The sequence below is a fragment of the Eurosta solidaginis genome, chromosome 4, assembly GCF_040869045.1.
Source record: "Eurosta solidaginis isolate ZX-2024a chromosome 4, ASM4086904v1, whole genome shotgun sequence".
Taxonomy (NCBI): Eukaryota; Metazoa; Arthropoda; class Insecta; order Diptera; family Tephritidae; genus Eurosta; species Eurosta solidaginis.
In genome coordinates, this window is record NC_090322.1 from 14,900,787 (window position 1) to 14,922,317 (window position 21,531).

Genomic DNA, 21,531 nt, shown 5'->3' on the forward strand with positions numbered 1-21,531 from the left:
CGTCAATTGCTAATGGGTTTCTAATGAGAATTTTTAAGTGATGCGCAATTTAGTTCAGTTATTTAAAATCAGCGAAATTTGCATTGTTTCATTATATCAGATACTTTTATTTGGTTATAAACTTATAAATTATAATAAAATAAAAATAATTCAAAATCCTATCGTATGTTTCACAGTTTTCAGTACTAGTTAATGTGTTGGGATTTTCGCTTCCACGTATTTCCTCAGGTTTGAGGTACGGATGAGGAAGCGTTTTCTTCATGCCATTCAAATAGCCCTTGAATAATCGGCTCGCCTTCCTTTTTTAACTTTCTTGGATTCATTTTCACTTACTAGTATTTATTATTATAAATAAAAAACTTATTTCTCAGCTTACAATATTTCCACACAACTTTTTACTATTTTTATTTTTTTTTGTATAACACTATGACTGATCATGTCGTGCGAATAATCGATAACAGTGACAATAATCATAACATCGCATTTCTAGTGTTATTCGAATCGTTTCACAGTCGAATTCTAATCGAGTTTTCTAACCTAGTTTTCGATTCGAAATGCATTAGAGAACTACATTAGAATTCTAATGTAAAACTACAATATTTCTCTAACGTTAGAAACTGTGCTTACTGGGTGTATGCATGATTAAGCAGTTTTGCGAGAACTAGGCGAAAGTACTTCGGTCGCGACTCACTTGGATCTCCGGAGGATTTATGCAAGGTTGAGATCATTCGTTTCACAGTCGAATTCTAATCAAGTTCTCTAACCTAGTTTTCGATTCGAAATGCATTAGAGAACTACATTAGAATTCTAATGTAAAACTACAATATTTCTCTAACGTTAGAAACTGTGCTTGCTGGGTGTATGCATGATTAAGCAGTTTTGCGAGAACTAGGCGAAAGTACTTCGGTCGCGACTCACTTGGATCTCCGGAGGATTTATGCAAGGTTGAGATCATTCGAAACTGTATCGTTGCTACGCAACGATTCTCTATGTAGCTATGCCTACGTCAAATTTTATTGTAAGTGGTATCAAAACAGACCTTCACGTTGTCCAAATGAGCTTCCCATATCAGGGCAGCTACCACCTAACCTAACCTATATCGATACATTTTCTTGAATGCTTACTATTGGAAAATCGATACAGTTTTCCACAGTAAAATACTGTGTAACCAATAAATCACAATCGAGAAAACTCATCCATACTTTGTAGTTGATGCGCTTAAAAAATTTGATAAATTGTTTGCTTTTTGATCATTTTTTTCTAAGCTCGCGGCAACCCTACCACTGTGTAATACGGCTGATACACTAATACTAAAAATTTATGCAAACAAGAATTTTGACGTTCTTCGTGCGACGGAAAGGCCGTACGACTATTCAAATAATACTCTGTACCTTAAAAGGACGCTAACCTTCACCCACATTTACATATTCTTAGTGATTAGATACTTAGGGCCAGTCACCACAAAAAACGTTTAATAATGACATTCAATAGCTAAGTCAATTAGATTCGAAACCAATAATTATTTCCGACATGGGTTGTGAAATTTGTGCTTTGTTGTTCAAGTAGATCTATTAATCCAATAGGAAATCTGGTACAAATTATCAAACCAACAACAGACACTTGATTCAAAAAGCAACGATAAGAAACCCATAAAATACCCTCTGTATGAGGATCTTGGATAATATATGTAGATTAGTCTTTAAAAATCAATTTCCGTCCAGCGGTCCCAGTAAAATAAAAAGTATATGTACTAAAAGTCTGTTACAACTTTTTAACACAATTTCTTATTGGCTATTTGTCAAGAAAGCTGCAACTAACTTTAAGTACCCACTAAATTCCGACTTTGAATATGCTACAGTGTACGCCATCGTATGTTGCGTATACATATCACGTCCCAACACTCAAATCCCCCTTAATAATTTAGATAGAGTCCAGAAGCCACACGCGAGTGCTATTATCAACACCGCCATCATCACTGTGAATGCATACGTTAAGCTCTGGCAATTTGCCCGCATAGCGGCAAGTAAGCGTAACGTGATCGTTAATGTACGCTACACATTCGTGACTTTCAATTTTATTACATTTACGTGTCGAAGCGTATATAAGTTTTGGTTAAAATTTGTGTGAGTGAATTGAGCCTCTTAATACTGCTACCTAGCTTGAAGTTAAGGATATTTACTTTACTATGGTATTACCTATTGAATCCTTTTGAATATCCTTCATACCAATCATATTCATATTACTTATATACATATATAATATCTTTCACTTTTTATGGGCTTTTACCTGAGCGACGGCCACCGTGGTGTGGTGATACATGATCCGCCTCATCTGCCTTGCAGATGCTGTTCTGAGTCGGCGTAAAACATGTAGGTCCCGTCCCGCCAATTTGTAGCAAAAATTAAAGGAGCAAGATGCGAATGGGAAGAGAAGCTTAGCCTGAAATCTTATTTTTTTTTTTACCCGAACAAATTCAATAAAGGACGTTGGTGGTCTTTACCATTATTCGAATACCTTCGAAAGTACTTTGTCCAGGTTTGTACATATTCTGAGCTTTTACGGCATTGGATTGGCTGGTATGGGAGTGTCATTGAATTCTACTTTAAATTCAGTAGCATATGAGGAATACGAGTTCGAAAAACCCTTCAGCTGAAATAAAAATGTTTCAGCTTTTTGGGCACCATTTGAGCACAATTACAATTCCCAATTCCACATGCGGGACACAAACCGAGACAACGAGCCATTCAACCTTCAAGGTTTTCTTAAGGAGATATAATAAATTCTACAAATTTTGTGCAGCACATTCACAAAATTACAAACTTATGAACATGTGCTATGCTTATAGCTAAATTTCTCAATGCTTCTATGGTATGCTAAACGCGTTTTAACTTTGTATTTTTCACTTTTATGCTGGTCATGTATGCGCGTCCATCAACAATAAGCTCAAGAACATTTTCTTATGTCATATTATATTTATCCTCACATTACATTTAGTACTTCCACAGCATTTAAAATCAGTTCCGGTGCTCAGATGTTGTTGGTGCATCATTGTAACTGCTATGTACATACTTAAACTTCGAAAAATAATGTTTTAATTTATAGTTCAGAATGATTCTAACTGTAGTAGGTTAAAACGAAAGTTGAAGACGCATCGCATGTTGATGGATAGTTTGTCCTAATGGGTAGGCCCATTTGTTCACTAAAATTAAATGTATGTTCATGTTTCTGAATACTCTTCACTCATCTGGACACTTTTTGTGCGTGTTAGGCAAGTGCCACTTAGTAGCTTCGTCAAATCTCAAACTCGGTATAGAAGATCCGACTGGCGTATTAAAACGCCGTTTTTTTTTACAAAACTGAGTGAGGAGACCAACATCCGCCACCTTAGAACACAGCCGTATGAAGCGAAAAAGCACAAGTAGGTCCTCAGTGATATCCACAGGCGGGCGTCGCACCTCTATGCCAGAAATTGACCGGCGAATCCAGTACTTAAAGAAAAATACCCAGAACTAGCAGAGGAGGAACGCACTCTACCTAGGGAAACGCGCGTCACTCTAGCTCAACTTGGAACTGGGTACTTTAACAGGTTAAACTCTTACCTATCCAGAATCAACCCCGACATACAAAATGTATGTCCTGCTTGCAATGTGTCCCCATATGACACCAACCATCTCTTCAACTGTATTGTGGAACCAACACCTCTAACAACCCTCTCATTATGGTCAAGCCCTGTTGAAACAGCAAGTTTCCTTGGACTCCGGTTAGAGGATATTGATGACAATTTGTGATTGGTCGCACCAATTAGATGGGGCGAAGCACTGCTACAACAACAACAGGATACCTACCCTGCAAAAATCGTTGGATCATGTGGTCCACTGGAGTACTTACCATTATACTCCACTGTAATGCAGCAATGGACCAACTCATGTTTCTACACGAACTTATTGTAAACCGATCATTGCTCGTTTTTAACGATTGTAATCTCTACACGATGTTTATTGGACTGTGGGTACTCCATGGATTACTCTGATGTAATGCGGACCTGGAGTATATGGTCCAGTCCTAGGACATCGCAATGTTAATTGCGCCATATTTTCTGCATGAATTGTGGTTAATTTGGAGCACTCGGTTGCATGCATGGAGTACTCGCGGTTTATTCCGACACCGAACGGCGGCTGTGAGGCAGATGAGTTTTCAATGACAAGCATGACATGGCAGAAACACACTCGAAAGTGTTTGCCAAACCAATTTCGAAGAGAAAAACAATTTTTTTAATTTTTGGATCTTTCTTTATCCGGGACTTGCACTCAGGATCTACGGTGTAGTAAGCTGAGCACGCTACCACCACACTAGGGCGACTTTCAACAAATAGTGACAGTATATACATACATTAACCAAAACAAAGAATTATTTTAAGCTGCATATGTCTCATTAATTACTATTGTCATTAAGTTGCTAGCAAAAAAACAAAAAAATTAAATCTATTTTATTTGCAAAATATAGGTTTACCCAAATATCCAAAGCTGTTTTAGCAGGTGGGAACTAAAGTAAAGTATTACAGAGCTGATGAAATACTTATTTCTAATTCGAACATAGCATTACTTTAGTTTACCATTCTTTTTTTCTCACCATGACGTGTTTGTTCCTGTAGGCAGCTAATCGTAGCGTTATTTTTAACACACCTTTTACACTACCCCCTTATTCATAATAATAATTTAAATTTTGTAGGTTTATTAAGATCTTGTGATTGCAAATGCATTTTTTATGAATAAAGGGCGTTTTTTTTTTTTTTTTTAATTTTCACATCTTTCCACTTATTTATTTGTGCACTTCACTTCATATTTCTAAACTAGCAACCATTGTTTACTATAAGATTTACAGGTAATAGTCTAGTTGAGGGGTCGCTTGCTAAAACGCTACCAAAAATATCGAGAGAGGTGTCAAACGACGCGTCTTGACATCAGTATTAATAATCCGAAGGCGGAAAATAAAAATATTAACGCATTCAAAAGATATTTACGAAAACCCGAAAAATGACCCGCGGGTACCTCCGAAACCAGGGGTGGGATCCATAGTATTTTTGCCCAGAACACCTTTTTGAGTTGGCGGCCTTCGGCCGCGCTTATAAAAAATAACTCTAGGCTACGCCATGCCAAGTCCGGGTGTGTGGTATAACCGTGGCTACCGCCACGGTGATGCACAATTTTTTTTTGTGGGTACAACAACAACCACATGAAAATCGCCAACTTCAACTGCAGATCTGCGTTTGTTTAACTGGCACCACCTCGCGAGGTTCTCTGTACGTTATGGCATCATATGTACCACCTTCGAGCGCACTTGAGTTATACAAGGCTCACACAGACAATATTGTTTCTTTAGCTTTAAGTGATTTAAGTGATAACCATCTCTGTGTGCTAGGTGATTTTAACCTATGTAATGTCTATTGGTCACTCAGTTTATCTAATAACGGCCTTACGCCTTCTAATCTTTCTGGAAATCATGAATTGTACCTCATTGATAATTTATTGAGCCTAAATTTATTTCAAATTAACAATAATGTTAATTCTCTAAACAGACTTTTAGATCTTGTATTTATTAGTGATAATATTAATTGTGAAGTAAGGGAGTGCATGAACCCTATTACGCCTAGTGACAGGCATCATTTGCCTCTGATTACTACAGTTAATTTTTATTGTTTTGCTTCGGAGAATTTTGAAAGCAGTGTTTCTTTCAATTTTAATTCATGTGATTTCTCCGGTTTTAATGATTGCTTATTTATAATAAACTGGGAGGAGCTACTTGAGGGACTTGATACCGCTAATAGCTTCCGCACTTTCAAAACTATTTTATACAACCACTGCTTGGATTGGATCCCGGTTAAAAGAAAAAGATCCTATAAATTGCTATGGTATTCAAGGGACTTAAAGAAATTGAAGAATCTTAGGAACAAATACTTTAAAAAATTCAAAAACTCGAAGAATCATTTGTTTTTTACTAAATACAAGTTTTATCTTAGGAGTTTCAAGTTGGATAAGTATCTATACGCCAATTACATTCGTAACATTGAGCATTAAATCGAATCCGAAATCCTTCTGGAATTACATAAAGTCAAAAAAATGCTGCGCCAGTGTCCCAACAGGTGTTTTTCTCGATGACAATTCTGCGAATTCTCCAACTGAAACAGCCAATTTGCGGAGTTTTTCAAATCGAATTTTGACCCAGAAGATAACAATCATCAAATACTTGAATTTCCGGAGAGTCAGGACTGTGCTGTTACCTTTGGAACGCTATGTCTCTCTTCTGAGGATATTAGTAAAGCCATTAATAAATTAAAATCCTCCTATCGGTCTGATGCTGATGGCTTGTGCCCTATAGTGCTAAAGTGCTGTCCAGCTTTAATATATCCGTTAAGACTGATCTTCAATAAATCCTTGTCTTGTAGGACGTTCATTAATGATTGGAAAATAACTTCCATTACCCCAGTCTTTAAAAGTGGTAACAAGAACGATGTCCGCAACTACAGGCCCATATCCAAGCTGTCTACTATTTCCAAGATTTTTGAGCATGCCGTCAATGCAAAGCTAAGTTTTGCTGTTAAATCTCTCATTTCTCCCTATTAACATGGATTTGTCGATGGCAGGTCAACTGTTTCTAATCTTGCTGTCTTTAGTGAATATTGTGTAGAGTCATTTTCTGCTAGGTTTCAAGTGGATTGCATCTACACAGATTTCTCTAAAGCTCTTGATAGAGTTTCTCATAGAGTTTTACTAGGAAAATTAGCTTCTCTTGGCTTTCATTCCTCGTTTCTGCTATGGATTGCCTCTTACTTATTTAACAGGCAATGTGTTGTTAATATTGATGGTGTATCCTCCAGGCGATTTGTTGCCACTTCTGGTGTAACTCAGGGTAGTATATTGGGACCGTTATTATACTCAGTTGAGCAGAGCTCAAAGAGTATATTAAGTTTGATTGGATAACGGTTGGTTGTACATATATAAAGGAATCGAGATAGATATAGACTTCCATATATAAAAATAATCAGGATCGAAAAAAAATTTGATTGAGCCATGTCCGTCCGTCCGTCCGTTAACACGATAACTTGAGTAAATTTTGAGGTATCTTGATGAAATTTGGTATGTAGGTTCCTGAGCACTCATCTCAGATCGCTATTTAAAATGAACGATATTGGACTATAACCACGCCCACTTTTTCGATATCGAAAATTTCGAAAAACCGAAAAAGTGCGATAATTCATTACAAAAGACCGATAAAGCGACGAAACTTGGTAGATGAGTTGAACTTATGACGCAGAATAGAAAATTAGTAAAATTTTGGACAATGGGCGTGGCACCGCCAACTTTTAAAAGAAGGTAATTTAAAACTTTTGCAAGCTGTAATTTGGCAGTCGTTGAAGATATCATGATGAAATTTGGCAGGAACGTTACTACTATTACTATATGTACGCTTAATAAAAATTTGCAAAATCGGAGAAGGACCACGCCCACTTTAAAAAAAAAATTTTTTTAAGTAAAATTTTAACAAAAAATTTAATATCTTTACAGTATATAAGTAAATTATGTCAACATTGAACTCCAGTAATGATGAGGTGCAACAAAATACAAAAATAAAAGAAAATTTCAAAATGGGCGTGGCTCCGCCCTTTTTCATTTAATTTGTCTAGGATACTTTTAACGCCATAAGTCGAACAAAACTTAACCAATCCTTGTGAAATTTGGTAGGTGCATAGATTATATATACGATAACTGTTTTCTGTGGAAACGGGCGAAATCGGTTGATGCCACGCCCAGTTTTTATACACAGTTGTTCGTATGTCCTTCCGCGTGGCCGTTAACACGATAACTTGAGCAAAAATCGACATATCTTTAATGAACTTAGTTCACGTACTTACTTGAACTCACTTTATCTTGGTATGAAAAATGAACGAAATCCGACAATGACCACGCCCACTTTTTCGATATCGAAAATTACGAAAAATGAAAAAAATGCCATAATTCTATACCAAATACGAAAAAAGGGATGAAACATGGTAAGGTAATTGGATTGTTTTATTGACGCGAAATATAACTTTAGAAAAAACTTTATAAAATGGTTGTGACACCTACCATATTATGTAGAAGAAAATGAAAAAGTTCTGCAGGGCGAAATAAAAAACCCTTAAAATCTCGGCAGGTATTACATATATAAATAAATTAGCGGTATCCAACAGATAATGTTCTGGGTCACCCTGGTCCACATTTTGGTCGATATCTGGAAAACGCCTTCACATATACACCTACCACCACTCCATTTTAAAACTCTCATTAATGCCTTTAATTTGATACCCATATCGTACAAACTCATTCTAGTGTCACCCCTGGTCCACCTTTATGGCGATATCTCGAAAAGGCGTCCACCTATGGAACTAAGGATTACTCCCTTTTAAAACACATTCTAGAGTCACCCCTGGTCCACCTTTGTGGCAATATTTCGAAACGGCGTCCACCTATAGAACTAAGGCCCACTCCCTTTTAAAATACTCATTAACACCTTTCGTTTGATGCCCATATTGTACAAACTCATTCTAGTGTCACCCCTGGTCCACCTTTATGGCGATATCTCGAAAAGGCGTCCACCTATGGAACTAAGGATTACTCCCTTTTAAAAAACTCATTAACACCTTTCTTTTGATACCCATATTGTACAAACAAATTCTAGGGTCACCCCTGGTCCACCTTTATGGCGATATCTCGAAACGGCGTCCACCTATGGAACTAAGGATTACTCCCTTTTAAAACCCTCATTAATACCTTTAATTTGATACCCATATCGTACAAACGCATTCTAGAGTCAACCCTGATCCACCTTTATGGCTATATCGCTAAATGGCGTCCACCTATAGAACTATGGCCCACTTCCTCATAAAATACTCTTTAATGCCTTTCATTTGATACGCATGTCATACAAACACATTCCAGGGTTTCCCTCGGTTCATTTTCCTACATGTTTATTTTCCCTTATGTTGTCACCATAGCTCTCAACTGAGTATGTAATGTTCGGTTACGCCCGAACTTAACCTTCCTTACTTGTTTTTTATTCTTTTTATCAACGACATTAGTAGTTGCTTCTCGTTCGCCAAGTGTTTACTTTACGCTGATGACCTGAAGCTATTCTCAGCAATTAAGGGGCCAGATGATGCCTCAAGATTACAAAATGACATTATCAAACTTTACCGCTGGTGCGAGGAATCTCATCTTTCCTTGAACCCCGCTAATGTTTCCACATAACTTATGCGAAAACAACTAGTACACTACATAAGATTTACAGAATTTCAAATTGTGAGCTTCAGTGTGTTAATGAGATTAAAGATCTTGGTATTATCTTTGATAGTAAGTTCTCGTTTAACAATCACGTAAACTATATAACTGCTAAATCATATTCTATGCTTGGTTTCGTTAGGCGTAATACTATAAAATTCTCAGATCCGTATACGATCAAGTTATTATTCACGGCCTTTGTTAGGTCGCGTTTGGAATATGCAGTTTTTATTTGGAGGCCAAGCCAGCAGACAGCTGTAAATAGAATAGAGCGTATACAGAAGATCTTTCTTAAATATGCTCTTCGACCTTTAAACTTCTCTGAACCGATGCCTCCTTATTCGGCTCGTCTCCTGCTATTAAACCTTAAGACCTTGTTGGATCGTAGATCTATTATCTGCTTAAGTTTCGCTTATAACATTATTAATGGGTTTATTGACTGCCCGTACTTGCTGGAGCGGTTTCGATTTAATGTCCCTCAACGTTCTCTCCGAAATTTCTATCCCTTTTATGGTGATAATCTTAGAACTAATTATGCCTGTAATGCTCCTATTGCCCGTGCTATACGTGAGTTTAACTCACTGAGCGTTACGGTTTCATTGGATTTTTCACTACCAAGGTTTAAATTTTTAATTATTTTAAACTCTGCCTTTTAAGTTCTCCGGTCCATATATGTATATAAGTTTCATACTTTTAGCTCTACATTGTATTTAAGAACTATTTAATATATTTAGTCTGTAAGGATTTATTCCATTGACTGCAAATAAATGAAATGAAATGAAATATCTCCGGACATAGATAATATTTGGTAGTAGTGCAGTTTACGGTACCCACCCTAAAGTTGGGCCAAGATTGAGTAAGGTATCGAGATGAGATCGAGTGAGGTATCAAAAGACGCGTATTAATCTCGAGAACAATAATCCGGAAAAGAAAAATGTTATCTCCGTTCGGAGATATTTGCAGTTGAAGTTGGCGATTTTCATGTGGTTGTTGTTGTGTTTGTACCCACAAAAAAATTGTGCATCACCGCCACGGTTATACCACACACCCGGACTTGGCATGGCGTAGGCCAGAGTTATTTTTTATAAGCGCGGCCGAAGGCCGCCAACCCAGAAAGGTGTTCTGCGCAAAAATACTATCGATCCCACCCCCGGTTTCGGAGGGACCCGCGGGTCTTTTTTCGGTTTTTCGTTAATATCTCTTGAACGGGTAAAAAAAGTTTCGCTTTCGGATTCTTGATCTAGACGTGAATACGCGTCTTTTGATACCTCACTCGATAGAGAAATAATAGTTTCTTTATTCACGCAAATGCTAAATAACATAAGAATATTCGTAGTAAAAAATATAAAAGTTATATTGCCCCTCTTCATTTACTTTCATTTTAAATTAAATTCACTCCGATAATTCTTTCCGACACAATTCCTCTTTAGTACTTTGGATTATGATCCTCTGTGGGTGCTCCATGGAGTACTACAGTGAAAGTACTTTGGAAAGTACTTTCACGTATGTACTCTATGGAATACTCACAAACAAAGCGAGAGTGGGATCACCTACTCCTCTCCTAGGACATCGCAATGTTAATTGGAGCACATTTTTTGTATGAATACAGATTAGTTTTGGAACACTCCTATACTCCCAAAGGAGTATTCCTTACATTATTTATGGAGTACTCGCGTTTTTTGAAGGGATGTATACATAAAACCAGTGCGCGGTTGCATTTTATCAGAGTTGCCATAGTAAAATTTTATTATCAGTTATTTGTATGCAATATTTTACTTTTGGCAACTCTGTTCGATCGTCATCGTGTCGTGATCAGGGTCCTTAAAAAACGAGCAATGATCGGCTGATGGTGGTCCGCAAACGCATTGCAAAGGAGTATTGTTAGAGTACTCCAACATGAAGAAAATGGAACTCGTAATCCAACAATTTTTGCAGGGGTTGTGATCCTGATATTTATCTGTTTCAATTTCTGATCCGTATAGCAGTTCTGTTCGTTTCGTTTTCTGTAGTAGATTTTTTGACAGCTAACCACTTTTGAGTTGGTAGCACTCATAGCTCAACTATATGGTTGGCTCATCTCTACAGCAATAACATACCTTTGTTCACATTGTCAAAATTAGCGTGTTGGTGTTAGACGAATGGAATGGAATAAAAACATAGAACTTAGCAGCATTTGTAAGTAGTAAGAAAATATTGTAAATTCGTTGGTTTCTTTTTAAGTTTGCCATCTCCTTCTAACAATCCCTACTCCAGTGAAATGAAAAAAATAAAATCAGCTGGTTGAGCATTGTAGCACTGAACTAAATACGTGTACATTTGTGTATACATAAAAGATCTCGCCATATTTAAAAGCTAAAACACTGAAAGAGTAAACAACTTGAAGATGATGTAAGGAAAATAGTTTGCTTACGTGCGAAATAATTCTATCAGTATCTTAAAATTTTGTGTACGTTTCTTCTTATTTTCTACAAAACAGATGTTTTATATTATTGCTGCCAGCTTTCATAAAGTTGATCCAGATCGTTCCAATGAGATTTGAGCCAGAGCTCGATAAACCAATGGAACGGCGCTAATGTTTACTATAAGATTTACAATGCTAGCAACTTCGATTTATTCAGCCCTATTCTGCATTTCGACTTGGATTGGAATTTTTTCGATTTGACAATTTTGGTATTCTGTGTTCCAATCGTTCGATTTTTTGTATTCTGCATTTCGATCGTAGTTCCGTTTTTCTAAGTTGCAGATTAGTTGGCGGAAAAATATTTTATTTTTATTTTTTTATTAATTTATAACAAAATTTTAACAAAAATGTAAGTAAAACTTGTTAAGAAACGTAGAAGGCTTGATGACGATTGTTTTTTATATGTTTCCAGGTCAAAATCAACATGTCGATGTCGAAGTCCTTGAACGTATTTGCCCCGTAAAAGTATCTAACACATACTTGAAAGCATCCTTGTTAAGTCGAAAGTTTTTTTTGAACCTAAATAAGAAAATAAGTCATTAAACTTTACCACTTTACCACTTACAATTCGTCACTCATCTCAAATAGATTACACAAATCTCGCAATATTTGCCTTTCCATTCTCGCCTGGCAATTTTCGTATGCGTTGCTTTCCAACTCCTTACATAATGCAGCGGCTATTGATTCCATTATAATAGACAGCTATAATTTGTGTCTGTTCGTTGGGTCCCGTTATATGCCAAAGCAAGCTGCCGGCGTAGAGGAAGGTGAAGCGAAAACGTAAATAATCCTTGCGGAAAGAATAAATAAACCTTTATAAAGTATTTTAGGCCAGTGCAATGAAATTAGCATCCTTAAAATTCAGAAAATGTCAACTATATTCGTGCAGGAATCCGTTTTAACAAAACTTGGTGGCCACGGCAGGGAATTGGCCAAAAGAACGACAAAACACACTTACAATTACGAAAGCACTCACTGAAAAAAATATAACACTGCGGGAATATATTCTATTGCCTTTTTTTGTACAAAATGGCGTGGATAATAAAATATAAACGTTTTTCAGTGTTTTTTACAAATTTTCTTTAATTTATTTTGTTCCAATGTTCACACATTCCGTACCAACAGCTGATTTCGAAAAATCATTTGCTCTTCCTCTTCTCTTTACGATTCCGTCGTAATGCAGAATACCAAACTTCGATTAAAGCGGAGCGTAGAACGGGAACGTAATCGAAATGCAGAATAGGGGTGATTATCTTCGGTGGTGGACTGAATAAAATGTATCGATAATCGATTGCCCCAAATGTGGTTATCAGAAATAAGGCCGAATATACATAAAGCGCTACCACCTCGTCTCGCTTTAGTTCCCCTATGAGGCCAGATTTAAAAAGTAGCCTTTTTTACGTAGCCTGGCAGATGAGTTCAATGTTATAGCCGCATTTATATCGTTTGTGGAATGTAAAACAACGTGCAAAGTTAGAAAATTTTTAACGTACCCTGTAAAAATCGCGAGTACTCCATGCATGCATGTATGGAGTACTCGCTATGGACCAAGCGAGTGCTCCAAAATTAACCACAATTCATACAAAAAATATGGTACAATTAACATTGCGATGTCCTAGGACTGCACCATATACTCCAGCTCCGCATTACATCAGAATAATCCATGGAGAACCCACAGTCGAATAAACATCGTGTAGTGATTACAATCGTTAAAAACGAGCAATGATCGGCTAACAATAGCCGTGTTTTTTTATACACGCGTATACGTTTACGTTTGCGCGTTAAAAAAACTCCTATCGCTTAGATAATGCTTAGGAGACCATCTAGCGGCAGTGGTTAAATAACTAGCTACAGCCACAGGGTGTACCGAAAAGCGGAGACACAACCCTCTGATGGCCATAGGGTATAACATATAGCTAAATCAGTTGCGATGAATTGTGGACACACATAGAATACATAGAATTAGTGTAGAGGATGAAACAAAGACACATATTTCAGTTACATCTGAGTATAATGCGTTTTGAAATTTAGTAGGACAAATTTTATGCGCAGCAATTCAGAGGTGTATTTAAAGTTTGTCGCTTAGCAGTCCATATAAAGTTTAAGCGTGTAGTCGTTTACGTGTAAAAAAACATGGCTAATATGTTCGTGTAGAAACATGAGTTGGTCCATTGCTGCATTACAGTGGAGTATAATGGTAAGTACTCCAGTGGACCACATGATCCAACGATTTTTGCAGGGTAAGGCGCTGTCAAAGCGAAAGACCGCGTGAAGATAAGAAAATAAACGCTTATCATCCTCGCAAAACAGGTTGTACTGAATAGCGGAGACACGCACCGCTGTTGGCTACAGTGTATAACCTATATGGCTGAATCGTTTGCGATGAAAAATATATATATACACATTCACCAATATATCGAAAAAAAAAGATTCTAGTGTGGCATATCGTTAACAAGACATTACTTTCTACAGACTATCTTTATGGAGCAAATTGTTGTCATATCTTTTGGTTTACTAGCCCAAGACATTTTTTTAGAAGCACTCTACACTACGACAGCTGTCAAATAAATGTGCACCTCAGCAGTACGTGCTTCATCAATTTGTCAACAACTTCCATTTCAATTGCTTTTGCCTTAGTCGTTTAATTTATTAAATGTATGATTATATGAGAGCATTATGTTGGCTATAAAATTATACACATTCCAACTGACATATCTTCTCTCAATTAGGTAACCGAATCAAAAGTTTCCTAACCGACATGGGTATTTTTCGTGGCCTCCACAATGACTGCATAACTTTTTTTATTAAACTTCTTCCACAGGGGCTACTTGGCACTATTGCTTTGTACGTGTCCAAATATGTTTATATATCCAAATGCATGTTCTATACATAGTATCACTTGACAGTCATCGTTGTCTCTCAGTTACGTTTTTCTAGTTGTTTCTTATTTGTTGTCATACGTTGCTTCTTCTGCCTCATTGTCTGCTTCTTGTATAGCTTGAAATTTTTCTTTTTATTATTATTATTATTTTTTTTTTTTTTTACATTTTCGTGATACCTAAGCATAAAAGTTGATTAACTTTTGCACGAACCCAAACTGTTTGGTATGCAGTACAATACGCCGGTTGACTGAGTGTAGAGCTCATGTTGTTGGTTGGGTAGCTAACTTTAGCCGGTTCCATGCCATGAGCCATGACGTTTAAATTCAAGTCACTACTCGTATATGTGGATATATTATGCTTTTCAAAAAGTCGTAATCTGAACAAGTTGCTGAGGAAAGAAGAGTATGAGGCGTGGTGCGGCAAAGTGGTATGGACGGGTTGCTCTATTATGTTTACAATGAGCATTTGTACGGCGTATCGAACCGGTTGTTGCGTACGCGTCACTAATGTTTTAGTACATACGTGAGCGCTCCGAAATAACAGTCCGGCGGTGCGGCGAAACGTGCTTTTGTCGTCTTGTATGACTGCTTTTTCCCTTTTTTATTTTATTCATTTTTTGTTGCACACATTTTACATAAAGCAGGTCTGAACTTGGCGACGCTGACAACGACATAAGCGATGATAGCATCCGCTGGTCGATAGCAAACGCCAGTTGCCAGCAAAATAATGGTTCTATATTTCTTGTATTTTTATTTGCTTCAACTGCAGTTCAACCATGGTTTTTGTTCTTCGATTTTCTTTAGTCATATTCCACTGTTATGCTAGCAGGTTTATTTATGCTGTCATTGTAATGTTTTCGGTGTCGCAGGTCGCATGCAAATGCAGAGCAAACCAGTATTTGCATTACTGGTTTTCAATGGCAACAGAATTGGAACGACGTTTGGCGCCATTATTTTTTTCTGCAAGTAGTTAACGGGTTTGTGAGCTCAAGCGAAGCGTTAGCTCGCGTTGACGTTGAGTGAAATATATGTTTTGTATAAATACATAATTTAGCATAATTTCATATTTTTCAACGAATTGTCACCATTTGCTCATTTTTTTGGCGTCTGATAGCACTCCGTACATACGCAGGCTACTCCTAGGTCTAGCACGACAGCCCTTTTCGCAGTAAAATTGAGGCTATGGGTTGGTTATTCCTAAATCGTTCGTTGCATTTTCTTTGGAAATTCTGCTGAATAAATGTTTTGCATACTGATGAAGGACTAACACCCCCTATTTCTCATTGCACCTACAAAAGCCACTCTAAGAATAACCAGTGGCCCAATTCTATGACCACTTAGCGACAATTGTATCACAAGTATATTTTTAACAAACAAAAATTTTCATATTCGCTTGTCGCAAGATCGTTAGTTTAATTTTTGAGGACTTTTTCGGTGTCTGATAGCAGTGACGACTATCCATAGAAATTATTTTTTCCATCAATATGCATAATGTGTTCCATCCCTAGAAACTAGATTTCTAGCCATCAAACTTTCACGTTTCTCTTTTATTTTGTGCTTCTATAAGTTAATGTCAAGTGGCACTTAAGGGCCAATTAATGGTTACTTCTCCATAACCAGATGAAACAGCTGATCAAACCAACCTTATGGAAATCAATGTAATCGATTAATGGTGTCATATCATAACGCTAAAGCCATAACCATACCATAGCCAAACTATTGGTTTTTGGTTTTTTCGCCATATCCATAACCTAAAAATATTTGAGTTGGTGAATTTATTAACTTTTTGTATATTTTATTTATTGTTTTGGATACGTTTTGACTAAGAGACTTATTTTTTGTGGAATGTTTGTAATTTTTTGCGTTTTCCTCATTTTTATGAAAATGTCAGCTGTTTAAGGTTATGGCACCATTAATCGATCACAATGGAGATGTTTATGGATATGGGTATAGTTACGACTATGGCGTTAGGGTTAAGGAAGTTTAATTTACATACTTTATAAGGTGCCAGTGAGCGTTAACCGAAGATCCTGAAAATGGTTCTTAGTCACCCCACCATTCAAAAGTAAAGTTGAAAAGCAAACGGCTTGCAACATTTGGCAGCGTTACGTTGTAAAAATGTCATTAAAAATACGTATACACAGCAACAAATAAAAAAAGGGGAGAACATCCTCGCAAAAACACACTTGTACATACAATGGCACATAATAAACTAAATATAAATATTCATGTAGATATGTACTTCGAATATATAGCCTACAAAAGCCTGTTTTCAAAGCAACCAGTTCAGGTTGGGTATGTCGGTCGGTTTTGGGAGGCTTGGGCCGCAATTGGAATTCATTACCACTACAATAATAACAACAACAAATATACTAAAAATGACGTATGCGCACACGTTTTTCTACGAGCGGTTGTACTCTTTGTTGTGCTTAAACTGAATGGAAATAAACTACATATACATTTAAACTAATACAGTTGCATAGAAATACGTTCTTTACATACATATAAGTAAATGTAGATACCTATGCAATACACAGTTGTATAAACTTAATTTGCATTTACATATATATATGGATATATATATATATATGTACATGCCTATCGACTGCTGAAAGAAATATCACCCTATTTCGACTGCCGTTTCAAAAACGCCCTATATCAAAAACATTTTCGAAACGACCTGTGTCAAAATTTATTTCAAATAGGGGGCATTTCAAAATACGGTTGAAGAGCACCCTATCTGAGATTTTTCAAAAACCCCTTATCTGCGCATAAATACATTTTGATGTTTATGAACGTTTATGAAAAAAATTCTAATATAGGATGTTCCTCAACGGAACTATGATATAGGAGGTTTTTGAAACAAATTCTGAATTAGGGCGTTCTTGAAAAAACATTTTGAGGGAGGGCGTTTTCGAACCGGCAGCCGAGACAGGGTGATATTCTACTCAACAGTCGATATGCATTCACTATTATAGTTTGCTTGATATACCAGCAGATTCCTTGTGCTTTTGGGACGAAAAGTTGGAAGGCTTCATAGTCTTTTTCTTTCCACGAGGTCGAAGTAAAATCCGAAGTGTGCTACTTGTGTCGTTAAGAGGAATTTTTACAAAATATGATGACGGGAAACCTTTTATAATAGGGCATAGTGTAAAAGACTCGTATCACTTGGGGCCTGGTTTTTAAGTGGGAGTTGAAACTCTAGTTAAAGTTGACTAGAGTTTAACCTTGCCACTTTGCCGATAACGTAAAATTTTACTGCTCATCTCAGCTTAAGCGGCCGAAGTGGCAGGGTTAAACTCTAGTCAACTTTAATTTAAGTTTAAACTCTCACTGAAAAACCCCGCCTAAGTGATACGAACTCTTTTAAGGTGTAAAGGCAGATTTATGTAAACGCAATCGTATTCTCTTTTCATCGTGAAGTATTTTCCGTTGTTTTTGTTTGAAAACGTATAGTGAACATGGAAAAAATAAATTCTTATTGAAATTATCATAAAATTTTATATTTAGGAAACTTATGAGCATATGTTTCTTAAAATCAGTTCAGGGCTCCCCCACTCATACATACATGTATATACCCTATTTATAAATATACTTCTTTTTCTTTTGTAAAAATCTATTTTTGTAGCTCACTGAGTACGAAATTGAAACTAAAGTCAATTATTCTTCCCTCAGGCAAAATGTTTATGCCTACAAAAATAAATTTATATACTACACTGACGTTCTTGTGTAGTTCTGTTTACATCGATCTACAATAAAAAATAAAGGACTCCGTATACAAACATGTAACATGTGCATGAGGGTATTGATCAGCACGAATGCTTTTGCGCTCATTCATTCAAAGCACTGTGGTAGATTCCATACATCGCGTACATTGTACATTAAAAATAATAAAAAATATAGTTTGAAAAAAACTAAAAAACTCGCAAATATGGTGCCGTTTTAGTATCTACAATGCACTTAGATATTTGAATGTCGATAGCACCGTAGCACAGAGGTTCGTGGCTGCGCTGCCACGAGTCTTAAACAATTGCCGCTAGATGGATCTAACTCTTCTTTGCGCCCCTAACCTAGAGAGTTACAAACAAGCATATATACAAGTAAAGATAGTATAAGCGTGTGAAAAAAAATAATACTTGGCGTGATTTACCTCCGTCGAGATTAAGGAAAACATTCTTAGCGCTCCTTTTTAATTTTTCCTACAAATTGGCGGCATGGGACCAACATGTTTTATGCCGATTCTGAATTTTCACGAGAAGCGTGTAATGACAGAAAAACACTCGGACTGTTTTGCTAAATCCCTGCCTAGGGGAACCAGCTTAGAAAAGCTGTTTTCTAGTTGAAACATTTGTTTTCTAAATTTTCGATGTTGCTTTGCCCGGACCTTAAATGTCATTTTCCATTTTACGCCACAATGTAAAAATTCTATGCCTTTCAGACGCTAATACATAGTTTAAAAACAAACATAATAAAGAAAGGCAATAGAATTTATAAAGTTCTGTTCGCTTTATTAACACCTACAACTAAAAATAAGGAGGCTCGTTTACTCTCTGCTGGCGAATAAAGCAATGTGTGGGCATGTGCTTTGCATTTTTTTTAATGAAATGGTAGAGATTTTTTGTTTTTTATTTACATTACGATTGCGGATTATGTACCATAAGCGAAAGATTCTATTACCTCATTCAGAAATTAAGAATTGCACCAATTCCTTGAGTAGTGAGCTCAACTTAACCTCAAAAACTTGAAGAAACTGCATGTTATCCCTTAGATTATGTATAAAATGTATTAAGCACACGCTAATTTTCACATCACGAATGTAAGTCGAACGATTGTTGTCTACTGTTGTGAAGCACCGCAAAGCTTGTGACTCCATGTGGCTGGTATTTTTTTTATTATAAACATTCCTTCTGCATCAAGGCATATGCCAGTTTTTGTAAATATTTATTTTACGGTTAAAAAAAATTTTAAGTAGTATCTGTTTTGGTGCCACTGTGTATGTTTGTATTCTGTGTATGTATGGATATTTCATATATGTAATAGTCGGTATCTGATATCTGTACGATAGCTAATTTTCATAACATTTTCAAAAATAACTGTTATTAAAATCGAAGTCAAATTATCGTGCTACTATCATATCCACCGACTCCTACATTCAAAATACATCATCTTCTTTCTTAACTTTAATCGTTACTTCATTTAATGCTGTTACTAGTTTTATTTATTAATATAAACTTTGTTTTATTTATTCATTTATTTACTATGATTTTAAAGTTTACTTTTTCATTTTCGCCATACATTTTGACTAACACCTCACACACATGTTTTTTCATTATTTACATACGCTTTTCTAGGAAAACTTTCCTTTGAAATTATTTGGCACGTTTGCCTGTGTGTGTTTGTACGTTAGTCAAATATGTGTGCGCAGAATATGAATTTTTTTTAATCAAATACTAGCGCAAAGTCAAACAATTTTGTCTGATTCGATTCGAATTTTATAGTTTATGTGCCGCCCATGCCACATCCGGTTATGCCGTTAGGCAATTCGACGTCACCAGCTTTGTCGTCATCACAACACCAACACCAACATCAACATCAACATGCTCAGCAATTAGCATTACAACAACAACTGCCACCTCAATCTCTAGCACACCAGTCAATAGCACCACCACATATGCCACAATTACCAACAACCGCCTGTTCAGTCACACAATTAGCACAAAGTCCGATGGCTAATCTAATGTCTATTACAGAGACATTACCATCGGGTAGTCCACGGAACGGACCCAGCCCACCGGGACCACCGCCACCGCGCACAGCATCACGCGGTAGTCAACATTCACCGAATAGTTCGGGTGAGTAGTGTCCCAGTGCTAAATGCGAAACTAAACAAACTAAAGAAAGAAAAGTACACTACATATTAGAATAAGTAGACATTGAAAAAATTCAGTAAATTATTAAAGTGCATTTGGCATATTGATATAGCGTCTTAAAATCCATTAGCTAAATAGACCGTGCGAAATATCGACTTCTGTATGAACTGTCTGTAGACAGCTATTTATATATACAAGTAGTCGACCATTCGATCGATCTGTTCTATCCATTTATTCAGTATACAGCATTTTCACTACTATAGTATTTAGCCATTTTAGTCTAGCGTCTGTTTGGAGGCGTCAGGTCTCAACTCACTGTCCATTCATCATGTCTACTTAGATTCTCACATTCACACTCGCAGAATTACACAATTTCACATACTGATGCTCGTATCTTTTCATTCCTACTTTCACTTACTACATATTACTTATAACTTATGGCTGATGTATATACTTAATGTAATATTTTTTTCTCTTTTATCATTTTATTTCAGCTGGTTCATCATCTGGACGTCGCTCATCGGGATCACGTCATGTATCCAGCACTACAGTCACCAGTTCAGAAGTGCAGTCGAGTCCAGCGAATACGGCACAAGTGGGCCCGGGTAGTGGCAACAATGGTGGCGGAGCTGGAGGCAATGTTAACAACAGCGGTGCAGTCAATGTAAGTAGTGGTAGTGGCGGAAATACTGGTGGCAATAATGGACCATTACCACCTGGTGGCAATGGTAACGACGCGAATGGCGGTAGCAATAATGGTGGTGGTCCTGGCGCAAATAACAGCAATGGCCAAACAGTAGGTGGCATGAATTCAGCAAATACTGCGGCACCTGGTAATGCATCAGCAACTAATCCTGCAGCAACGGCACAAAATGCTACACTGAAATGTACATTGTGCCAAGAACGACTGGAGGATACACACTTTGTGCAGTGCCCGTCAGTAAATCATCATAAGTTTTGTTTCCCGTGCAGTAGAGAAAGTATCAAACGGCAAAATGTAAGTGG

The 21,531-nt window shown here is 36.8% G+C and overlaps 1 protein-coding gene across 8 annotated transcripts in view; it reads left to right on the forward strand.

Moving 5' to 3' along the window:
* The window catches only part of Pits (Protein interacting with Ttk69 and Sin3A), a 48,760-nt gene that overhangs the window by 25,293 nt on the left and 1,936 nt on the right, over nt 1-21,531 (forward strand). For 6 of the 8 annotated variants that reach the window (XM_067780288.1, XM_067780290.1, XM_067780291.1 and 3 more), the window contains exons 3-4: nt 20,155-20,508; nt 21,021-21,523. In XM_067780288.1, coding sequence (XP_067636389.1) covers nt 20,155-20,508; nt 21,021-21,523 — 857 coding nt within the window. The remainder of the gene's footprint in view (nt 1-20,154; nt 20,509-21,020; nt 21,524-21,531) is intronic. The other 2 variants (XM_067780294.1, XM_067780295.1) reach the window with 2 other exon arrangements.